Source organism: Lutra lutra, chromosome 1 (assembly GCF_902655055.1).
Source record: "Lutra lutra chromosome 1, mLutLut1.2, whole genome shotgun sequence".
NCBI classification, from domain to species: Eukaryota; Metazoa; Chordata; class Mammalia; order Carnivora; family Mustelidae; genus Lutra; species Lutra lutra.
In genome coordinates, this window is record NC_062278.1 from 111,288,230 (window position 1) to 111,311,837 (window position 23,608).

A 23,608-nucleotide genomic window follows, 5' to 3' on the forward strand; every position below is an offset into this window, starting at 1 on the left:
ATTGTCCCCTGAACCCTAGCAGAGAGAAATTGTTTCTGAAGCCAGGAGGCAAGAGGCACTTTCACAGAACAGGCAAATTCTCCAAGACACAGAGAAGGAAAGGACGCCTATACCTTTCATGTCAGAAGGGCTAAAAGGGAAGTCACAAAAGCTTAGCCTAGAGCTTTGAGCAAAAGACAGAAGCGAGAACCAGCCAGAAAGAGAGGTGAGAGGTGGTCCATCCCATATCCCCCGCCGGAGCTCCTCCTGACCAGAGTCTGGAGCCTGCAGCCTGTCCTGGTCTGGGAGCCAACAGTGGGTCCCTGCCCAGCTTCCAGGAGCCAGCCCCAGTCTCAGCCTGCCCGAGACCCCAGCAGCCAGCAGCCACTCCTCTCCACGAGCCAGTCCCGCTAGGTTCAGAGCAGAGGAAACCAGACCCATTCAAGTCCTGATCCCCACACAAGGAAAGACCTCTGGAACGAGCCCACTTGACTTTTCAACATTTTATTCTTGTATTTGTACAGCTATATTTTACAACGCGGTAATGCAGTTTAGACACAGCCAAACCCTGTCTCCGGAGTAGTTCTAACACAAGCATGACGCAGAATGTGATGAGACAAACATTCCCAAGGAGAGCTTAGTGAGCGACAATTTCAAGTCCCTGTGTCTGCCTACACTTCAGAAGGGATGGCGCGCTCGTCCATCACTGAAAACTTCCATGAAAAAAGGCACCGTAGGACACGTTGTACAGGTATATATACAAACCGAAAACTAGAACAAAACTACACATTTTTCCTTCGGCAGCTTTTTTTTTTTGTTCTTTTTGTGTTTTTTTTTTAATACACACTTTGTAAATTGTAAACCTTCACTTGCAAAAAAATACAAATACACTGAGGCATTTTAGACAAAATATTTTCTTACTTATACAGATGCAATACTTAAAATATTCTCTTAAGTGCTCTTTCTCAATAAAGATTCTCAGATCCGTGTCTGCCTGCAGATACAAAATCGAGCCTTTAACGCAGTTTATATTTTTAATATATCTTTTTTAGGTTTATATATATTTATTTTATATATATATATATTTATATATTTACAGCTCTGCCATATATTCCTTCACCTTTGGTTAAAAAAATTAAAGCCCTCTCTTTGATAACATACCGAAGTCTCTTCTTTTAAAAGAATGCACATTTACATACAAAAGAAACATCTGTCCCCGCAAAACATATACATTCCTCATTTTGCAGACCAAGTCAAGTCAAAACTTTTGCCTACTCCCTCACTTTGATATATAAAATGGTTTTGCTTTTTGCTGACATGGTTTGCCTTACACATAGGAGAAGAAGCAATATTATTTTCTTAATGTTTTATGGCAGTAGGGGAAGGGAAGCTGCCTTGGCCCCCCAACCCCACGCCCCTCCCCCCACCCCCACCCCAGCTATGATTTGCACTAGTGGATGAAAGAGGCACTACGTCATGGGATGAAAGTCGTAAAGTGTTACAGTATCCTTTGGGTAGATTCTGAGAAGGGACTCGAATGGAAAGCATCAACACTCCATGCTTCAGCAGGCTTTGGGGAGCTCCGGGGGCAGGTCGGTGGCAGACACTCGGTACTGCACCTTGGTGTTGGTGATGGCGCCGTGCTTTTGGCGCAAGTGAAGACGCAGCTGGCTTTTGTGACGGAAATGCAGGTTGCACTTCTCACACTAAAGGAAAACCAGAGGCAAACCGTTAGCTGTCACCAACCCCAGGGATGTGTCATTGCCCGAAGACCCAGAGAAGGAGATTCTTCCTCTGAGAGATCTGGGCAGCTCATCCCTCTGGGAGGCCAGGTTGAGAATTCTGGCTCCAGCTAAGTGATAAGGAAGTGTTGTGCAAATGCCCCTTCCCTCTTTTCTAAAGTGGGGAACTGTTGCTCCTGCTTTTCCCTAGCCAAGTGCCCCATTTTGCTCCATGGGTCCTGGCTTCCCCTTCAGTAAAGGACTAAGTCGACACGCTCTGAAGGTCACTCTTCACTGGACACTGGTGCATCTAAACTTCCAGCAAATACTCATTGTAGTTTTACTGTGTGCCAGGACTATCCTGACACTTGAGTGAATTTTTTATCTGAACACATCAACTCCATGGAGAAGGTGCTATTATCAGGCTCATTTATAGCTGAGGAAATAAGGATATCACGAAAATTTTTTAAAAATTTAAAAAGTTAAAAATCAAAAAAATTAAAAAAAAAAAAGAGGAGATTTAATTTGCCCAAGAACAAAAGGCAAGAGAGAAAACATTCACTCAGGGACTGTTAAATAAGTGGATAAAAATATCTCCATTTGCAGGTTCCCATCTGTGACACAGGTTAGCCATTCACTCGTTCATTCTTGTGTCCGTCACTACCTACAGTGAGGCCATACACCCACCCAAGTCAATGTCATCGATCATAGTGGTTTTCACGCTTATAAACCACGGGACTCTCTTTTCAAGTTCAACAGAAACTCAAAAGGTAAAAGAGGCGGTGGGGTTGACTGAAAGAGCACAGTCTGAACACTGTTCATTCATCTAAGGCATCCTCATCCTTTTATAGAGAAAGAAAACTGCGGTCCCCTGAGAGAGGGTCACAGCTTGCCTATGGCCCTAAAAAGGTCCTTGTCAGAGTCGGAATAAGAAGCAGATATCCCAGCTGCCCACCAGTATCTCTCCCCTCTGTAGCAGAGATCGGCAAACTATTTTTAACTGGGAAAGAGCCGGACAGTGAATATATCACAATGACCACTCTGCCCTTGTGGTAGGAAAGTCCCCAGGGATAATATGTAAGCAAATGAGCATGGCTGTGTCCCAATAAAACCTTGCTTATGGACACTGAAAATTAAATTTTATGTAATTTGCATATGTCACAAAATGTTATTTCTCCATCTTATAGCCACTTAAAAATATTAAAACCATTCTTAGCTTATGAAATGTTCAAAAATTAGCCTGCAAGCCACATCTGGCTGAAACCCTCCTCCTGAACACTAGGATTCCAATGGCCCACTCATGGTACCTTGTCACGTAGCTGGTCACCTGCTCCTTCTTATAATGGCCTTTTCCCTGTCTTTTTTTTTTTTTTTTTTTTTTTTTTGTTATATCACCACACTTTTCTGAGTCTCCTCCCACTCTCATGGCTGCCCCTTCCCAAACACCTTAGGTCCTCTTAAGGAGACATCTCACCCAGCACAGCGGCATACTGTAAGAAGCCACTTAGTGTGGAATGAATGGATGACTCCAGAATCGATTATCTATAGTCCAGACCTCTTTCCTAGGGCCCAGATCACCTGGCCCAATACCCCTACTTTACAGATGAGCAAACTGAGACACAGCCAATGTCCAGCAGCGTGTCTGACAACCAGTCCTCAACCAGGTCTTATGACCATTAGTTCAGTGATCATCCCCCACTGTGTGCTTGAGATTGGAGCAAACATTTCTGCTGCCTGCCTCTCCCCCACCAGACCTCCCCCAACCCTGCCTTGCCCAGGCCAGCTGACAGCCACAAGAGGCTCACATACATGGTAAGGTTTCTCTCCTGTATGGATTCGCAGGTGGCTCTTCAGAGTCTGAAGGTGCCGGAAACGGGTGCCACAGATTTCACAGGGATAGGGCTTCTCTCCAGTGTGGATGAGCACGTGGGCACGGAGGTGGGCCACCTGAATGGAAAAGCGAAGCATGAGAGGCTCTGTTGGGGTGGGCTGTGGACCCCCTTACCCCACCGCCCCCTGGAGTCCCTCATCAGCACACGGAGGCCGAGGGGTCTCTTCCCTGTGGCCCTGCTCACTTGTACAAATCTGGCTCCACATGTTTCGCATTTGTAGGGCTTCTCTCCAGAGTGAATTCGGGTATGGGTTTTCAGGTTGGCTGGCCGGTTGAACTGGGCTCCACAAATGTTACAACGATAGGGTTTCTCACCTATTCCCGAAAGAAAGGGAACAAAGAAAGCCATATTTGTTGGAGGTCTCCACAGTCCCGGGTCCCTGGATCTCAAAGCCACCTGCCCTTCCTGGGCCATGTCAGCTTTCTCTCCTTCGGAAGATGTCTGATAGAGGATGCAGGGGCCTGCCAGTTCCCCGCCCTCACCAAACACACACATACCACCACAGGCTGCAGGCTGGGGCAGAGGGGACACAACATTGGGGGTGGGACAGGGAAGCAGGGAGGGAGGTTCCAGGAGGCCTTTGAAACAGCTATGTCATTAGGATGATCTAACTGCAGACTTGGATAAGTCACTCTCCTTCTCTGGACCTCAGTTTCCCTTTTTGGAATTTGAGGGGTGAATTTAGATGACATAGTAAGGCTCTTCTAGCTCTTCCCTTGGATTAGACTGATTCAGTAATCAAGCCATTCACCAGGAAGATACAATCAGGATGCTCTAGTTTCTCTTTTAGAAAAACACATGCTTTTCCACTTTGTGGCAACAACAGCTGGATTCCATTTGCAAGAAGGTTGGGCCTGAGTCAGAGTAGATGCTCAGGCTGGGGAAGCCAACAGAAGGCCTGAGCCTGCCTTTGTGGAAAGTTTCTGGGATAATGGACACATTTAAAATACCAAGAGAGAGTCAACTTTGGCCAAAAATTGGGTCATTAGAAGCTACCTGGTAAAGGAATGTGAGTTGATAAGGAGCGAGCCCTGAGAGGAAATCAAGAGGCTTTTAATTTTTTTCTGGGGTTACAAAAACCCAATCTGCTTCACCCTCCTGGTCTTTGCTGTTTCACATGTGTGCTGGGATTAACACTTCTGCCCCAGCAATGGTAGAGAAGCAGGAAAAAGCGTCTCCGAGAAAACACAAAGAATAGAGGGAGTGGTTGGGTTGCTAAGCTAAACACAACAGGGTTAGGCCCACATCCGGATCCGAGCAGGGCCTGCTCCCTGCCTCAGCCCACCGGGGATCAAGGCTCCATGCTGATTTCTCTAGGGTCCTCCCCCCATCCCACGCAGGAACCCTGGCCAGCTGTGGTGGGGCGCGGTAGGGCCATACCCGTATGGACGGTCTTGTGGCTGGCGAGGTTGCCCTTGTAGCGGAACGAGGCCTGGCAGCGGTCACACTTGTAGGGTTTGTCACTGTGGGTCTGCAGTGTGTGTCTCTTGAGTGAGGCCTCCTCAGAGAAGCGGCAGTCACACTCATTGCAAAAGAAGGCCCCATTCTCTGTTGGAGGTGTGGGGGGATGCCACCGTTAGAATGTGGAAGGGAGGTAGGGCTCCAAGGCCACTCCCCTCTGCAGCTGCCTTCAGCACCACATGGAACCCCCAAGCTCCACCCACCTGACATTCGGGGTCTGTAGGCATTTTATCTTTCTGAGCATTTAGAGTCTCCATCATGGAGGAGAAAGGAGACAGAGTTGAATACTGAGGTGCAGAGGGGAAACTCAGACCAACAGCTACCCATACGGCCTTCAGGGAAGCTCAGCAGGGCTCCTCCGTCTAGAGAGAGCCCTGAGAATGGACTTTTCTTCTTGGTTCACTGTTTTATTTACATCCATACACAGGAGCCCTCAAGCAAGATCCTGAGCCTCGATAAGCCTATCTCCAACTCTGTCTTCAAATCAGGACAGTCAACCCTGGTTTGCACACCCAGAGGAGCGTATTGTAGGACACAAAGCGTTCTAGGAATGTGAGGTAGAAAATCCAACAGTACGTGGAGGCCATTAAAGGAGGAAGTAAACAGGGTCACCCTGTGCCTCTCTGCATTCCACGTCCCCCAAACACTTCTATGAGACTGGGAGAGCCAACAAGAACAGAAGTAGAAATGGCCAGAGGGAAGGAACTGGATGCAGAGAAAAGGCAAATAGCCAGGGGGACAGACGGGGACAGTCCCTGCTCTCCAACTACATGTCTACAACCCTGTGCCAAATCTCACAGTGTAAGTAACCGATTTTTCCCTTCTATGAGAACGTTTTGAAAATGACAAGTCATGGTGGCTCACCCCTGATTAGGAATGACTAGGGTATCCTCCTGCAGCCAGGAGGAAAAGATTGCCTTTTTTATCTAATAAAAACTGGGGATGCCAATCACAGAGTGTCCAAAACTTCAATTTAATAATTCAGTCCAGCTAACCTAATTCAGCTACCATTAGCTGAGCACCTACTCCATGTTAGAAACTCTCTCGGACCTAAGGGAGATCAGGAACAAGTAAGCCTGGCTGCTTGTCCTTACAGAAGGCAGGGGGGAGCCGACACGGATCAGTCCGAGCAGCTAGGTCCTGAGCAACTGAGAAAGCTCTGGGAGTTAGAGTCAGTCCCACAGACCACCTTGGCTGTAATGCCACTGAAAAGGCTGTTTGGTCTTTCTCTATTACCCCAGATTAACTCCAATACCTCTTTCCTTGTTCAGGTCAGCCTGGTTCAAGAGGTTCAAGAGGTCAAGAGTGGGGTGACAGGCTGGTGATTCTATGTGCCAGTGACCTTCTGGTCGGGGACTTCTCCCAATCAGGAACAACAGCATAAGTGAAACGGAAATGCAAACCCCAGGGAGCAGAGGCAGGGGCCTTGCTTATCTCTGGGAAGGGACTCACCACAGCTGGAATCCGAGTACTCAGACTGGGTCTCTCCCATCTCCTCGGGAAACGTGGGGCCGGCGGTATGGAGGCACATCTCTGCATGCTGGGGGGACTGAGAGCCGCAGGACGTGCACTTGGGGGGGTGCAAGTAGAGCGGGGAGTGGCTCTCGCTGCTGCTGCGGGGGGAGCCTGTCAGGGACCTGTGGGCAGGAGGAAAGAGAGCTTCAGCAGTTGGAGAGGGTAAAGCGCTCAGCCTGGCCTGGAGGCTGCCCCTGCCTTCCTGGGCTCAGGTGAACCCAGAGGCCAGAGCTGGGCTGCCTCCTTCTGGATCTGGGGCCACAAAGTTATCCTTAAGCCCACTTCCAAACAGCATATGCCCTGAGATCACTGGTGGGGTCGAACCAGACCAAAACCCCAACCTAGGTCAATGTCTTCCCCTCGGTACTGCGGTCTGTTGGTCCACTCAGTCCAAAGTGAGTACGAGCTCACCCTGCCACCCTGAGACCAAAGAAGCTGCCCTTGGGGTTCCTGGAACGCTCTTCTTCCACAGCTGGGAGTTCTCTCTCTTGCTACGACAAAATACACCAAAGCTTACTATGCTTCCTTACTGAGGCCAATTCCATCAATGGGTGCTTACTCCACACCTCTACTGTACCCAGTATTCAGACAAGAACAGAACATGGCCCCTGCATCCGTCGGAAGAAGTGCCCCCTGTGGGAGCCCCTGACCCCAGGCCCAGACTGCCTCTGAAAGCACCTGTTGACGATGTTATTGAGCCGGCTGGCCTGTGGGATGGTGGAGTCCTCCCCGCCGCCGCTGAGCTTGGTTGGGGACTGGAGGTCGAGGCTCTCGGGCTCCATCGGCGGCTGGCAGGCCGGCGGGGCGGTATAGGCTCGAGGGGAGAGGCGGCCCAGCTCGGCCTGCTCAGGCCCCTCCGGTTTGGCATTCTGGTTGAGGCTGTTGAGCACAATGAACTTGTATTTCTTCCAGTTGCAGGCTTTGGGGTCGGTGGGGCTCTTGGCTGGAGGCGAACCAGAGGTCTGGAGGATGCAGGCGTTCTTGCTACTGCAGGACTCCGTGGGCGAGTTGGGCTGGCAGTCGGACTTCTGGGGGCTCTGTGGACTGACCAGACCCTTGCGGTTCAGGGGCGCACTGGGGGGCTCGAAATGCAGGGCGATCTCATCCTCTGAGGAGGGCCTCTCTTCCTCCTTGCCAGCCTTGTCACAGGGGAAGTATGGGGCACTCCGGGCCGAGGGGGCGGCAGGCTTGGGGCCTTCGGCCACGCCGTAGTGCATGTCACTGCGTGTCTCCTCTGGGGCCGCCTCCTTGGGTGAGTAGATGCTGCTGTGGCACACACCGGGAGAGATCTCCATGGCTGGCCGGCTGTAGTCACCAGGGATGGGCCTGACGCTATCACAAGGGTGGGCCCGCTCCTTAGGGAAGGGATTGGCCACCGGCATCCGGGCATCCCGCAGCTCTTCGTCAGAGAAGAGGAAGCTGCTGACAGGGAGGTGACTGTAGACAGGATAAGAGGCCGGCGGGGTGGACAAGCCACTGTACAGGCTGGGGGCGAAGGCTCTGCTTTCGCACCCAGGGGCGTTCCTCAGCGGCAGGTTACTCTCCACCACCTCCCGGCCCCGATAAGCCATGATGTCTTGGGGCATCAGCATCCGGCTGTTCAGAAACTCTTCACGGGGAGGCTTGAGCGCAGGCACCATCTCTGCTTCACTGCGGGAGAAAACAGAGAGGAGACAGGGGCCTCCAAGTGAGAACCGGTGAATGGAGGACCTTCCGAGAGACTCTGGCACACGTAGCCACATTTGTGCTTGGTCAGCCAGACATGAGGGCTGTGGCTTGGGAAGAGAAATTCTTGCAGTCACAAGGCTTTTATGCTAGAAATCTAACAAGCTGGGACACAGCGCGGGAGACTGGGCCCAGACAAGAGCAGTGAATCAGCCACACAATGTGTGCCCGCTTAGACCTATGACCCCATGTTTAAGCCACATTCTGTGTATATGTGCGTGAATCTGTCATTCTTCAGATATTACACAACGTAAAGCTTTCAGAGCCCTTATTTCATCCATGCAAAATCCTGCAAGGGAAGAAAGGCATTACTGTCTCCATTTTACACCCATGGAAATGGAGGCTCAGGGAAGGAAGAAGTTACACAATGCATGTTCAGAGGGTCACCGACGAACCGGTGCCCAGTGGGAGAAAGGACTCACCCTGCAAGCTGCCTAGAGGCTCGGGGGCAGTTTTCTTTGGAGGACAGGCAGCAGCCAGACCTGCTTTCCAATCCCAGCTGCGCCACTTAGTGGCGACGGGACCTGGAGCAAGTTACTTAACTGCTCTAAGCACCAGACCTGACCCAGAGAAAGTACTCGAAAATGACCGCGATGATGACCTTGCTACCATTATCACCCACAGGAGACAACAAGCTCTCGCTACACAGACTTGAAGGGACATTATGCGGGTGAAAAGTAGGTCAGCTCAACATGATCACAGTTAACAGAGCTAGAACCAATGAGCAAAGGTTAAGGGAGCCAGATTTCGACTTGCCATAAAGAAAAGCTTTCTAACAGTCTGAGGTAGACAGCAAGGCTCTGGGAACACTGGGTTCCTGTCTCCTGAAGGTGATCAAACAGAGGCTAGAAACCCTTCTGTTTCAGAAGGGAGGCAATCATCCTAGAGCAGCTGAATCAAACATGCTAAAAAAGTCAAGCCCCGAGTTTCTGCTCCACTTAGCAAAGCGTTTTGCTTTTTGGGCTCTCAGGTCCCCCTCCCCCACCCCATGCCTGCCTTAAACGATGGGCATGTCTGACCAGCCCTCAAAGAGGAGATCAGACCCAGTGAACTCAATTTAAGTCCATAAATGTCCTCTCTCGGAGGAGCAGGGCAACACGAAAGATGAGGAAAGCAGCGCACAGTCTGGAAAGGGAACTAAGGCGCTTATGTAAACCATTAGAATAGAAGTTGAAAGAACTGAAACACACATGCAAATAGTTAAAATGGGAGGAAGCTCTAACGGACAGGCAGGCGGCTCAGGGATACAGAAGAAGAGCTGAGGGAGGAAGACTGGCAATCGTAAAAAAATCCCCAGAGGAGCCGGCTTCCAAGCTTGGCCTGGCAGGATGGGTGGGAGGAAAGGGCCCATCCAAGGCATGGAAGAAAGCAAGAGGGGATTGAATGCATAGGGCATATCTGGATAGCAGTGCAAGAATTAAGAAGGCAGACGTGTGCAAAAGCTAGCGGAACCATAGGCTGTGGCGTATCGTAGAGGATACGCATGCATTACCAAGGATTTCGGGTGCTTTCCACTTCCAAGGGCTCTGCCCTCAGCAGCACCTCACCTGGCCTTGATAAACTTCCGGCAAGTGTCCACAACATGCTCCATCTGCAGGTACATGGCCGTGGCCATCACGGCCATGATGTTGCCCTCCCGCAGGTTGAGGCGGGACGTGTACATGAAGTCCAAGAGGATACAGAACCCCTCAGGGTTGATCTCGGGATCCAGGTTGATCACACTCAGGTTACATTTGAGCTGGTCCGTGAAGATGCTATAAAACAGGCCACTGTAACGCAAACACACTTGTCACAAGAACGGACGGGACTGGCGGTCAATTACAGTCAGTGTCAAGGCTTGTCTCCTCTCCCCTGGCCTCGCTCCAGAATTTCCACGGCAATTAATAATAACTGCCACTTACAGACGGCTTACTAAACGCCAAAGAGTCATTAAGCACTTTACATACATTATCCTGTGTTCCTCACAACCTTGCCAGGTAGACATTACCATTCTTCCCCTCTACACATGGGGGAACCCAGATCAGAAGGCAAATGATGTACTCAAAGTCACAGAAGCTATTTTCCTTATCGTCTAAACTGCATGGATTACCAGAGTGAAATGTGCACTCATTTGCAGTAACCATTTTTAGTCTATAACTTTGAGATAAGCATTTCTCTTCCTATTCCAACATACGATCCTTATTTTTAAAATGCTATTGTCTGTTTTTAGAAACAACTTGGGTATCGACGACAAATAAATAAAATGGTGCCTATGTCTACAGTCTACTGATTTTCTGCAAGTCTGGAGACTTTCTCAAGGTCAATATTCCTAAGAGACAAAAATTAATCCTCAGGCTGTACCTCCAGGGACCTTGTTGTCTGGTAGAGGAAAGAGGGCTCAATTACAAGTCAGGATTCAGGCTGGCATCTCAATTCTGCTTGTTCTGAATGGGTTGCCAGAAGTGAGCCAGGCTTTAACCAGTAAGGAGCTGTGCAACCTTAGGTGAGATACTTAACCTCTCTGAACCCTGGTTTCTTTCCCTGTAAAGCAGGAACAATAGCGTCCACCCGACAGGGTCATGCATGCCTGGCCCAGAGGAAGCACTAGGTTAGCATCTTCTATTACTTTTACATCTCCATAAACTTCTGTTCTTGCCACTGTTAAAACACAGGTGTTTGCTGTAGATGTTGGGTAAGCTCTCTCCTGGCAAAAGCGATCCCTGACTTTACATCAGCTCACCTATCTGTACCTTCGTTTTACTGTCTGTAAAAGGGAAGTAATTATGCCTCCGTAACACGGAAGGCTACTGCAGAGATCCAGGGAGATGAGGTAATATGAACCAGCTCCAAAAACTCGAAATACTCGACCAATTAGGAAGAATCGGCCGGCTCTTTCTCCCTAACTCTCTCACACACACATAGCCTGAAACACCCGTGGAAAGAGAGCCACGGGATAAAATACATGCATTACAGAATCAAAGGGCAAAAGACTTCAAATTCCCTTGCTTCAAATACTGTAAAACCCCCTTTCACATCTCCTTTCTTCACTGGTTGACTGAAGTTATTCTCTGTGTTTGTCCCAAACACATCCTTTCTTGAGACAGTATACCATTTCTGCTCCCTCTCTTCCCACAGAACAGAAACTCTTTCTTCTCTACTGTGTGTTCATTCACTCGCTTCCTGGGAGCCTACTCCGCCAGGCCACACGCTGGCAGTCTGGAGACAAACGAGACGTAATCCCAAACACAGCAAAAGGCCCGCACAACCTGCCTGGCCGCCTGCCCACACCATCCCTGCCCTCTTATACGTCCATCTTTCCCCTCCCCCCCTCACCTGCAGGCCATGAGGACTGTCTTATGGGCTCTGAACTGCTCACGGCTCACCACGATGACAACATCAGTCAAGATGTCACGGCTCCGGAGGCGATTAAGGTTGAGGAGAACGTCACTGGCGTGGCGGGTGAACTGGATACAGCTGTCAGCCGGGGAGGCCATTTTGTCTTCACCTGGAAAGAAAGGGGTCAAAATCTCATGAGTTCTCCAGAACCCGATTCCTGCTTACCAGGGGGGTGAAGACAGACAGCGCAGCCTGCTAACACATGGGCTGCACGCCGAGGTGCTTGTGCTTGGTCTTGGACCAAGTTTTGGGCCCATCTCTGCGCATTACTGTTCACATCTGTAAGATGGGAAAAAAAAATCTTTCTCTAACAAGTTGGACTAGAAAGCCCTTTTGGGGACAGCAGTAATGAATGAATATCTGTAGAGTGCTTTTCCCACATACCAAATACTCTGCCAAGCACGGAGAAGCAGTGAGTGTGTGACAGGGAGAGAAACCACGATTTAAAGGTTAGCCCGCCAGCTTTATCTTTTGCTAGCTGCGTGACTTGGGGCAGACTGTTCACTGTTTCTGGGCTTTGGTTTCCCTAATTGGGAGAAGTACTACCTATGTGGTTGTAAAATTTAGAGATCTGTGCCTGGTCCCTAGTAGGTTCTCAAAAATCACAGTTATTCTTGTCAGGATCTCATTTCATTACCCCAGTCACCATCTGTTCTTCCTCCTTTAGGCTCTCGAGTTGTCTGAATGTACTCCAAGCTCCTAGCACACTGCTGGTGCATAGTAGGTGACTACATTGGCTCTGAACTCCAAAACGAGTGAGGGAAGGAATGATCGTACCACAGTTAAGATAGTCTTACACAGGGGTAAATGGGTGAGGGAGAGGGAATCGGCTATCCTTTATCTCCACTAACGAAAAGTGGCCAAGTTCACGGCAACGCATGTATCGGCCAAGTCAAAAGAAAGTTTGTCCACAAAAGTTTAAAGCATATAATTAGATTTACTTACCCAACGCCTTGATTCACAGTCCAAAATTTTGCTTAAAATCTGCAGGGAAGGGAAAAAGCAAACAGAAATTGATTCCATGAATGTTAGATTGTCCACTATGGTCTTATTTTAGGACACACGTACACAGTTTTACTTTGATAGCTGTAGCCTGCCAGCTGGAGCGGTTTTACCACAAGCTAGCAAACATTTTTCCAGCTCTACTCTTACGGAAACAACAGGCACCCAAAGCTATGCGATAATCATATTTTTGCCCTGAGCACTGGAAACACAACTGCATACATTAATTATATGTACATATACACATAGAGTTCCTTTGTCAAAGTAGAAGGTGTATGCCATCCAAAGGCCACTTGTGTTCATGGGACAGAAAAATATAAGAAAAGTGGGTTCTTTCAGTAGTAATGAGAATGATCCTTCGGGGGCCCAAGAACTCTGAACAATCTCCAAAACCTGCTAGAATATTATCTTTAGAGTTTAAAAATGATTTCTCAAGGTCTACTGGAGTCAGTACACTTAACCCTATTTCACTGGTGATGAAACGGAAGCTCAGCGATTTAAGTGGCTTGGGTAGGACAAAAAGTCAGGCAGTAATTCCTGACTGTCTGATCTTTTAAGACTAAATACAGGATCTGCAGAATACACCCAGAGATGACGTGACTATGCTTTCCTTGAGTATCTTTGTCTTTTTCAAAGTTTCCTCTTCTTTCCCTCTAGGGTGGAAGACCAGGTATAGGGCTACACACTTCCAAGCTTGTGCTCCCCCTACTGGTCAAAGAGTTAGCTGCGTGCTTTAGCTAAGAACTGGCCCAGTAGCACTCATGACATATGTACCTATTCCAAATTGGTTTCTCTAAAGCAAAATGATTTTAAAGCACAGGTGTAAGACTCTCACTTATGATCATATGTGGGTTACAAAACAAAACAATATCTGAATCCTCTTCCACTCCCCCCATCCCTTCCCCCCCCCCCCCCCCCCAAGCATAGCCCTTTAGAGCTATTTTCCGGGTAAAGGGGCCTGAGGCCAGGGAGGTCATGTTGGGCCACATAGATGGTTAGTGGCCTGGCCCAAGGTGTTCTGGCTCAAATTCCTGTCCCTTTTCCAAATCAGCCTACGTGCTGTAGAACATGCAAGACAGCACCCTAATGTGGGTGAATCTCATTTTTAAGTTCCTTCCCCCACACAAACACTTTGCCCCCATTCCAGTCTGCTGAATCTTACCAAATGAGCACTCTAAAATGAGAGGTTTCCTTGAGTCTGTAACCAAACATTCTGACATTTCTCTGTGGTCCCAAGTGCCAGTCACTCAATCCCATCGGCTTCAAGGTTAGTGTGTGCATGTGAGTGAGTGAGGATGAGGGAAGGGAATGGGGGAAGGGAGAGGACAGGAAGAGATGAAAGAACCTATTTCCTCCTCTCCCATCCTAACTCAAGATGGGCAAAGAGAGATACACTAGATCAGTCCTAACCAAAGTTCAGTGATTGTCGCCGTTGAAAAAGAATGCTGAAGACACATTTGAGTTTCATTTATAAACCGTCTCCTCCTCCCCCATGAAAGACGCCCCTGAACACTTCTGAAACACCTAAGGCTGTCCTTTAGCCAGCTTCAACCACCAGCTTGCTTGTGAATTCCCAGTCACAGACTTTTGGAATCACTGGAAGCCCAGATTTGCAATTTCACCTTGGCAAGTGGCAATGACTCACTCATTCCATATGCAGATTGAAACAAACAAACAAAACACTTGCCATTCCCAGGGGTCTACTTGTCAGCCTGGCCCTGGGGTTGGGCCATTTCCATCCTCTGCTTCTGCCCAGCTTGGTCAAAAACAAATGCACACACACTGAGGCCCACATCCTTATTAAATCCACTCTTTCTTCCACCAGCACTAGCTTAGGACGCCCCCCAGTTAGTGAGCCTGTGTTATGGTGGATGTGGGAAGCCATGTCTCCCTCCGGATGCTCCAAGTGTGGAAGCACCTAGCAGCCGCTTTGCTTCTTACCAGCCACCTGGCCCTTTCCCATCTGTTACTGTATGGGATCCTTGTAACAGCCCTGATTAACTGAAAAGGTCACTGAAGCTCCACGGGACAAGCCTCGCCCAATACTGAAAGCTAATCTCCAGCAAAGTCCTGGACAAACTCTGTTGCCTAGCTCCAGCCATCCCACCGATGCTACACGCAATACTCGTAACACAAAACAACTGCTAAGAGAGCAGGGCTGTCCAAGAGAAAACTGAACTGCAAGGGCCCGGACCGAACTCTCTGGACCCCAGTCCCGCCCCAGCCGCAGTAACCACCAAGCCAGACCTAAACGTTGTCTTTCCACCCACACACTTTCTCTCTTCTGCCTCTTCAAACTCTCTGGACTTGCAATTTGGCACCTTGAGAAGGCAGATCTTTTAAAGGAGTTGGAGAAGAAAAAAAGAGGAACCCTTTCCTTTAAAAAAGAAAGAAAGAAAAAAGGGCAGAGAGAGAAGAGAAGACAGCAGAAAAGGAAGACGGAGAGACGAGAGGAGGTGAGAGAAGGACAAGAGGCGAGGTTAAGAGCGACAGCGAGAGTGAGCCAATACCAAAGGCTCCATCCATTCTTTCAACCCCGTCCCCGGCTTCTCCACTCGGCGGCCACTAAGCAGCCGTTTCCTCGCGCGCGCACACAGGAACACAAACCCGAATCCTGCGCTCCGCCGCAAGCCCCGGCTACATTGCCCACCCCGACCTTACCGTACCTGCCCGCCAGGGACCGCCCACCCCCGGGCGTTCTGCGGGCACCGCTGCCCATCTGCCGCGAAGCCCCCGCAGGCGCGTCGGAGGCCCCGTGGTGAGATCGTGTCAGCCCTTAATTTGGTTACATTCAAATAAAACGTTTCGTGCACTTCGGTAGCTAACATTGTGTGTGCTCTTTTTTTTTTTTTTTTTTTTTTTTTTTTCCTGTTACGCCGTCAAGGCAGGGGGTAGTGAGGGGAATGGCACAGCCCTCTCATTCCCGGAATGTAGTCGATCTCAGCTCAACGGATTTCACAGAACACTCTCTGCCTATCGCCGGCTCCAACGAGAAGTAACTTTCCAGGAAGCTGCCGGCCCCCGACGGCCGCCAGGATCGCCGCCTGCGCCGCCAGGGCCGCCGGGGATTCACCCGGGGAGGGGGGGCCGCCCCGGGAGGCTCGCGGGGAATAGGCGCACTTTCCTCTAAATCCCTCGCCCGCGCCGGGTCCAGGACTCTGAGTTCACCCGGTCCAGCCCTTCCCCCAAAAGTTTTATAAATGGGGAAAGTCGCACAAGTTAGTAGCAGAGTAGAACCCAGGAATTCGGGTCCAATCTGAGACTTTATAACTTCAAATTGCCCAATTCTGGCCTTTGTTTGCCCGGTGCGTCATTTATTTATTTTTGCTTTTTGCTTGCCTCCGCCCCCTTTAAGAGGATGGTTGCGCCAGGCATCAAGGTCAAAAAGACGGGAGTCCCTAGGACTGAGGGTCTCCATCCAGTGCGCGCCAGACTACTTGTAGGAAAACCAAACAGAAAGCCCCTTCCGCCTACGTTGGCAAATAGGGGAACCCTGCTAGGCTCGGTTTCCGCCCAAGTCTTTAGAATAGGAGCTGCAAGGCCGAACCTGGCCAGATTTCGGGATTTCGGAATCCGATTTCTCCGAAACCGTAGAGACGCGGTACGGATTCCGCAGAGGCCGGGGCGCTGACCCCAGCGCGCGCACGAGAGAGTTCCAAGGTTGGCTCGCTTTCTCTGGGCCTTCCTCAGAATTAGAACCCCTGGGCGCCCTCTCCTAATTGGTCCTATTAGTGGGCTCCGAGAGGACTTTTTCGGGGCTGGGGTTTGGAAAGACGCAGTACGTAAGGCCGCAGTCCAGTCCTAAAACTGGCGGGTGGCGTCACACTGCGCCGCGCATCCCATCAGCAGCGGAGGCGGGGTCAGGGCGGTTGGTAAAGACTGGGCCTCCTCCGCCTCATAAAGCCCTACCTTGAGACTTTCTCATCCCTTCGCCCGGTGGAATCAAGGGGAAAGCGAAGGTTGAAATTTAATATGGAATGGGGTGAGTATCTAGGAAGGGAAGTGAAAATTAAGTACATGCGCTTATTGGAAATTAGGATTCCCGTGGTTCCGGGAGCTCAAACCTAATCATGTCTTACCGCTGCTAAACACTAGAGAGAGCCCTCCATCAAGGCTTGAAACCGACAACCCCCATGTAGCTCCGCCTCTCCTTCCCATTGACCTACTTTAGACACAGTCTCCAGATTTGGAGAATGCCTCTCGCACCCCCCCCCCCGCCCCTTCTCTAATCCCGGCCGGCCCCTGGATTATTGGTAATCTAATAACTCCAATAACTCGCCGAGAAATCCGAAGGAGAATCTTGAAGCGCAAAGCACTGTTTAGGGGCAGGATCTAGGAATTTTGATAAGGCTGGAGCTGCCCTCGTGAAACCAGCATCAGGGCTCCTGCAGGAGCGCTCCCTTTCTGCGCAACGGCTCAGCTAACTAGCCGCTCCAGTTTAGCCACGGTGGTCCCGCGGTAGGGGGTGGGGTTAAACCGCGCCTCTGTTTTTGCTTTAAGAGTGAAACACTCTTCGCTCTCTTGACGGGGAGGGGGGGCGAGAGGGCGGAGGAGACGACAATAAATGAAAGCGAATTTGATAACACGGTAGGCTCAGCAGTCGCTTTGGGTGACCGAGGTGTCCGGGGACATTATGTCCTGACTTTATTTCTATCACGTTTCCTGCCAACAGCGCTCTTTCAAGCCTGCAAGCTTCTAGGAAATGCAATAAAATAGAGGGATGTGTTTTATCATCAAGATCTGAAGAGGAGCTGCTGAAGGGACGCTCCCCATGCGCCCAGCTCGCGACCGCCTTCCAGAAAGAGCCGGCAGACAATGCCAGCAAACCGCGTCCCCGAGCAAAGATATCTCGGCCATCCAGGCTGGACTGGGCTCAGCCTTTGCAAAAAGGCTGCCGGGGGAGGGGAGCGGCATGATGTCCCCAAGCAAACAATGCCTTTAAAAATCCGATCAGGACAAAAGTCAGCCAAGGTCTTTATTCACGTTAATGAAGATGGAAGGCACTAACTGTCCTTGGAAAGCGATGAGTCAAACTTGACCGCTCTTCAAACATATCCCCAGATTCGTTTCCAACCCGAACAGAGGCGCGTTTCTCCGACGCGGCCTCCGACTGCTCCCGCGGTGGGAGAGGCTGAACTCGATTCCCTCAGACCAGAGCGGTGGAGACGGCATCTCCCGCGAGTGGGCGCGCCGGCGGCCGTCGCTAGGGGTCGCCGGTACCCCTACGCGCCTTTGCCATCTTAAGTTTTGAACTCCGAGAAAATAAAACTTTGCTTGATAAGCAGCTATGTGGCCCAAATTCTATTAGGACTACACCCTGCCTGTCCACATGAACGCCCCCCTCCATCCCCGACACACACACACACACATACACACACACACACACACACACACACACACACACACAAGATCTCTGCCCAAGCCACTAAGCAGTCTGGAAGAAAGGGGAAGATGGTCCTTCAGAATCCAAAGGCGAGCCTTGGGTGCAGCGAGGTGCATCTCTGCAAGTCTAGGGACTGGGACTTAATCACCCACTAACACAGGCACACTCCTCAAGATCTGGGACCCCCACCCCCGAGCACTGCGGTAGGCTTCCCTTATCTGTCACTGAAAATCTTATGCTGTACTTTCTAAAACTCCTCCAAGACATCTGGGTTACTGTTTCCAGCTATGCTGACCTGAGACATTAAAGTCATGGGTCTCTCTTACTGCTGCTCCTTTCTCTTAGATACTTCAAAGGTGCAGAGATAAACTTGCCTTTGACTTTAAGTCACTGACCTGGAATTCAGAAGGTAATACTCTGGTCCCGGTTAGGGTTCTAACTCACCAGCAACAGGCGCCCCTCATGAGGCCGCTTGTTTTCTCAACTGTACTAGAGTTTTATGTCCTAGAGCCTCCATGCGTCTCTCCACTACCCACTTCACCCAGGGAGACGCCACAGCGACAGAAAGCGTGTTCAAAACGGGTTATCTTATTAAGGTTCTCTTACTGGAGGCAGATTCCACTCGCTGAGCGACGGTGGGCATGGCAAACATCTTAAGACTTCCGAATTGTCATCTATCTTTCCAAAATTTTGGAGGTTAGATGTCATCCTCATTGGATGTTGCCCTCTTCTGTCAGTCCTAGCACCTGGTAGGGATACTTGGAGACCCGAAGGTGACAGGGTCCGTCCGCCGCCCTAGGCGAGGGACTCGGCTACGATCCACCACTAGGTGGCAGACTCGGTCCGTTCGAAAATCACCGCGCAGCCACAGCCTTCCACAACCGACTGCCCCCCGCCTTTTTTCTTTTTAATCTGTTAGCGGGAGGAGGTTGCTTCTATAAGCAACGCTGCAAAGCATTTAATTTACTGGATGTAATTCCGTTCTTCCCGATGCTCACTCCTCTAGCAACCAACCACAACGCAGTTTCTGGAGCTGCGTTCACGTATTATACGTTGGTTTTTCCAGTCCCAAAGGCTGAGTGTATTAGAAGGGAAGGAAAGGGTGCGCTTGTCTTCAAAAAGAACGGAACTCGAAGGTATTAGGCGAGCTTCTTGCCAAACACTGGTCGAACAGCAAAGAAAGTCGGGAATAAACTCCTGATCCCCATGGAGAAAAGGGGTCCTGGAGGACAAGGGCAGGGTTCTACCCAGGCTTACAGCGCTCTGTAAAGGCGGAGGGGGGGGGGGAGTGGGAGGGGGTGAGTTTGGTCTTTTGGCGGGGCTGCTGGTCACAGACTGGGAGGCGGGGAGGACTGGGAAGAGCCATTCCTGGCTTCCAGCGGGGCGAAGAGAAAGGGGCCGGCTTCGCCACAACACAGCACTCTCGCTCGTATCACTGCGGTGGCATTCCCACTTGTTGCGCAGTGCTGGAAGCCGGCACGCGCCACAGTACTTCGACTCCCAGAAGGCTCCAAACCCAGCTACAGACCAGCTTACCATTGCCCCACGCCATCCACAAACCTCCGTCCCCAACCCAGCCGCCATAGACGCGACCATCACCGCCGGCAAAACTACAAGACTTCCAATCACTGGTTGGTTTTTACACCAAGACATTCTTCCTTATCTCAATGTCAGACTGGCAACAGAATTCAGGTGCTCTGAGAAGTCAAGTCCAAGGGGGAAGGAGGCTACCTCCGTCTGGAGAACTCACCTACTTAAAGCCTACTAGGCAGCCCTCCCCCGCGCGCGCGCGCGCACACACACACACACACACACACACACACACACAGACATACCCACACACAGGAACTTCTTTGCCTCTTAGGACACTATCCTAGCTGGAAAGCAACACTTTTCCACCCCATTTGAGAAATCAACTACAAAGTCCTTTTTTAAAAGTTGGCTTTATCTCTCCTTTCTAAAGAAAAAAAAAATCCTCCTAAGGTCATTTCACAATGTTTTTCAAATATTTGACTTTTGCAAACAGAGAGTTTCACCCACCAAGGGGTGGCGCTGCCGCACTACCTCCTCTGAATCTCTTCAAGTTTTTCACAATAAAGTGGGTTGTGAGTGTGGCTACCGGGCAAGGGAGAGAGGGAAGGAAGGATTTTGACATCTAGTCCTGGCTACCATTTACTCAACCAATAACTGGAACTCTTTAAGGCTCAGGAAACGACAGCTTAAGAGTTAGAGTCCCATCCCTGTCCAGCAAACCCAGAATAAACTGGAGAGTCTTTTCAAGAAAGCATGGGGTAAAACCCTGCACAAGTGAGCGCAGAAGAAAAGGCCAACTGGAGAATTCCCTCTTCTGGCTTCCTTCTCTTCAGGCTCCCCAGTTTACCAACAGCTTCTGGCCTTACTGTCACTATCAGCAGACCCTTAAGATAAGCCAATGCTTGGGCCTGCAGTATTGGAAAGTCTTCCAAATAGGATATTGGAAACTTCTATTTATAAGTGGGGGGAGGAGGAAATATTTCCCATCTACAGGTTTCTATTTCAGCCTGAGGACCCAACTGGAGTCATTTTAGCAAGGGAATGCCCATCTCCTGGCGCCCTTCTTTCCATTTCCTTCTGCCCCGGAGACAATATTCTTTCTCCTTAACCAAAAAAAAAGGTATATATTTTAAAGCAAGAATGTGATTTCACCTCATTCCTTTGAGCTCATGTTTGCTACCTCCAGGAACAGCGTGTGGACTAGGGCCAGATGAACTTCAACTTGGGCTGCAGATTTACGAGGTTCTGTGCCAGTGCCAAAGGCTCTTGGTAGTAAATAGTGAGCAAAATAGATACCTGTCTCCTGACAGATCTTGCCGGCCCCCCTCTTATTTTTTTAAGTTATTTATTAAAACCACACACACCTTGCAAAGAAAAAGGGAAACTGGCAGTCTCTGTAGAGGAAGCCAGTGGCATCGCTCAGAGCCACAAACTGTATTTCTAAACAGCCCTTTCCCTGGTTCCCTCTGTCCTGCCCCAGTTTTTTGGCTTTTTTTTTTTTTTTTTGACAGAAAAAAAAAAAAAAACATCTATTGATACTTTTCTTAAAAAAAGAAAAAAAAGTAAAGAGCCACAACATTTTCCTCCTGGAAACTATAAACTGAATGGAAAAAAAAAATCCACAGAAAATTAAATCAGTTTCCTGTGGCTGCTGTGGGGTGGGGGGGTAGATGACCAGCTCTCTCTCTCTGTGATGGACAGGGACCCAGTAACAGCTCTGGACTTTCCGTACCCTATTTGGGGTTCTTCTCCAGGTTCAGTTGCTGGGCCCCTACCACCAACTCTTAACCACTGCAAAAAGGGGCACCCCATTAAAGGGGTCTTTTTCATTCCTTTTTTTTTTTATTTATCTATTGGGTTGTGTTTTTGTTTTCTGTGGAGCAGCTTCGAAACTCACTATTGTAACACTAGGTCCATTTTTCGCCAGAGTTCCAATAACACGGCATCATAAAGGCAATGCAATCCACAGTTCTCAAGACACTGACCACGGTCACTACCTCTCGCAGCGGGGTGGCCCCTAGCTCCCGCTGCCCAAGAGCGAAGCCCATTTCCGAGGATCCAACTTCCCACCCGCTCCCGCCCCGGGCCGCCGCCGCCGCCGCCTTCCCCCATTCTTACTCCCTCGAGGAGAGCCACAGGTTGCAAATCCAACCAACCTCTCAAAACGTTTTTGCAAAATCACTCACAAAGATCTCCCTTTCTCGCCCGCGCCCCCTCCTCCCTTGCTGGGTCCCTCACCCAGGGCCACAGCGTGCCCTTCTCTCCTCCCGGGTCTTGCACGTAGGAACGCGGGCTGGGGCTGTTTGTTTTTCCCCTCGCCCCTTGCAAGGACCTCGGGAACCTGAAGCCTGCGTCGTCTACTCTCCGGTCTGCAGTTGTCTTTTTACAAAGCTCGCACCATGGGAAAAAAATAAAACAAAATTAGGAGAGGCGGGGAAACAGCCATTGGGAGCTAACACCGAGTCACGCAGCGCCCAAAACACAAACACCGCGACCGCCAGAAATCCCGCCACCTTCCCGCTCGGCTGGGCCGTCCTGTGAAGGTTCCCGGAGTCCCGCACGCTAAACGGCACCGCAGGTGCAAACGCGCACCCCTTTGCCACCCACCCCCCAAATCCCTGTCCCGCCACCAGCCTCTCCCCTCAGGATGAGGAGAGGGAGCGCGCGGGGGTTCCCGACTCCCTCGACTGCAACCAAGAAAGAATAATTTTCAAAGTATTCAACATCCCCGCCCCCAGGCAAGCTAAACCTCCCCCAAAACACAGGGTAAGGGGACACCAAAGGGGTCCACCAAAGGGGACACCAAAATACTCGGATCTCGTTAGGAAGACCGCGGATCTAAAAGGAAATAGTAGAAACGATACTTCAACTGGGCTTATTTGGGGTGGGGGGGGGAGAAAAACAAAACCCGAGGAGTTCGCTTGCATTTTTCCTCCCAAATCTCGGCTCGGAGGCAGGGAATCTAGAGGAGCGAGGCCGGTGGAAGGGAGCCAGCGGGGCGAGCGAGCGGGCAGCCTCCCTCCTCGCCTCCCGGAGTCACCAAGAAGGACGGGAGAGGAGAAGGAAGGAGAGGCGAGGGAAAGGAGGAGGGAGGGAGGGAAGAGAAGGCAGGATCGAGGGAGCGAGGAAGGCAGTTTGCAAGCGAGAAAAGAGGGAAAAAACACAGCCGCCCGAATCCAGCGAGATCACAAGCCGTACGCAAGCAGCAGCAGAAAGAGCGAGAGCGCGAGCGCGAGCGCGCGTCCTCTCCGTCGTCTGGGGCCAGACAGCCCCCAGACTTGCCCGGAGCACCCCCCAAACACTGTCTCGTCCTCTCGGCTCCGGCCGCCCCCTAATTCCCCTCCTTCCTCTCCTCCACCTCCTTTTCCAAAACCAAAACAACACAAGGGAGGGTGGCAAAAGCCTCCCCAAACCGGCCGATTCACTCAAAGACAACAAGAATAAAATAATAAATATATAAAAATCTATATCCTAGAGTGGGAGAGACGTGGGACTAATCTTCGGCATTTATTTTAACACCTGACAGCTAGAATAAATAAATATATACATTTATATCAATAGATACACATAGGAAACTTGGAGCCAAAGCATTTGGCAAGAGCGGAAAAAAAAAGAATTAAAAGGTAAAATAATGATCATGAGCAGCGGCGGCGGCAGCGGCACCAGCGGCACCAGCGGCGGCGGCGGCAGCGGCAGCAGCGGCAGCAGCAACAGCAATAATCACCTGGTGTCCGGCCTTTCCTAGAAACTTCTTGCATCACCACTTCTAAGAACCCCAGTTCTAAGAATCAACAGAGCTCAATTCTCGGAATTTGAGCTGCGGACTTTACCACTGCTACGAGGCAGGGGAGGACTCGGTGTCAGCTCTCCGGGACTTTTGCCTCTCTTAGCCCATGGAAAACCCTCAAAGCCACAATATTTTTCCAGTTCCCGGAAGATTTCGAGGTCCTCAGCTGCGGAGCGTCTCGGATTCGGAGGTTCCGGTTCGAAGCTCGAGGGGCCAGACGGCGTCCCTCCCTCCC

At 50.4% G+C, this 23,608-nt stretch overlaps 1 protein-coding gene across 3 annotated transcripts; it reads right to left on the minus strand.

The window, feature by feature from the left end:
• Nucleotides 1-467: 467 nt before the first annotated feature.
• BCL6 (BCL6 transcription repressor) lies at nucleotides 468-23,450 on the minus strand. Of its 3 annotated transcripts, none has more exons than XM_047732607.1 (10): nucleotides 23,311-23,450; nucleotides 12,614-12,652; nucleotides 11,606-11,777; nucleotides 9,841-10,062; nucleotides 7,247-8,218; nucleotides 6,506-6,690; nucleotides 4,973-5,140; nucleotides 3,776-3,906; nucleotides 3,510-3,647; nucleotides 468-1,685 (listed from the first exon to the last, which is right to left on the minus strand). In XM_047732607.1, the coding sequence occupies exons 3-10, from the start codon at nucleotides 11,764-11,766 to the stop codon at nucleotides 1,542-1,544; spliced, it is 2,121 nt and encodes a 706-aa protein (XP_047588563.1). In that variant the 5' UTR covers nucleotides 11,767-11,777; nucleotides 12,614-12,652; nucleotides 23,311-23,450; the 3' UTR covers nucleotides 468-1,541. The 3 variants fall into 3 exon arrangements, with proteins under 3 accessions (XP_047588563.1, XP_047588582.1, XP_047588573.1); XM_047732626.1 differs by lacking the exon at nucleotides 23,311-23,450 and adding an exon at nucleotides 15,337-17,347; XM_047732617.1 differs by lacking the exon at nucleotides 23,311-23,450 and adding an exon at nucleotides 13,833-17,347.
• Between the last annotated feature and the right edge of the window lie 158 nt (nucleotides 23,451-23,608).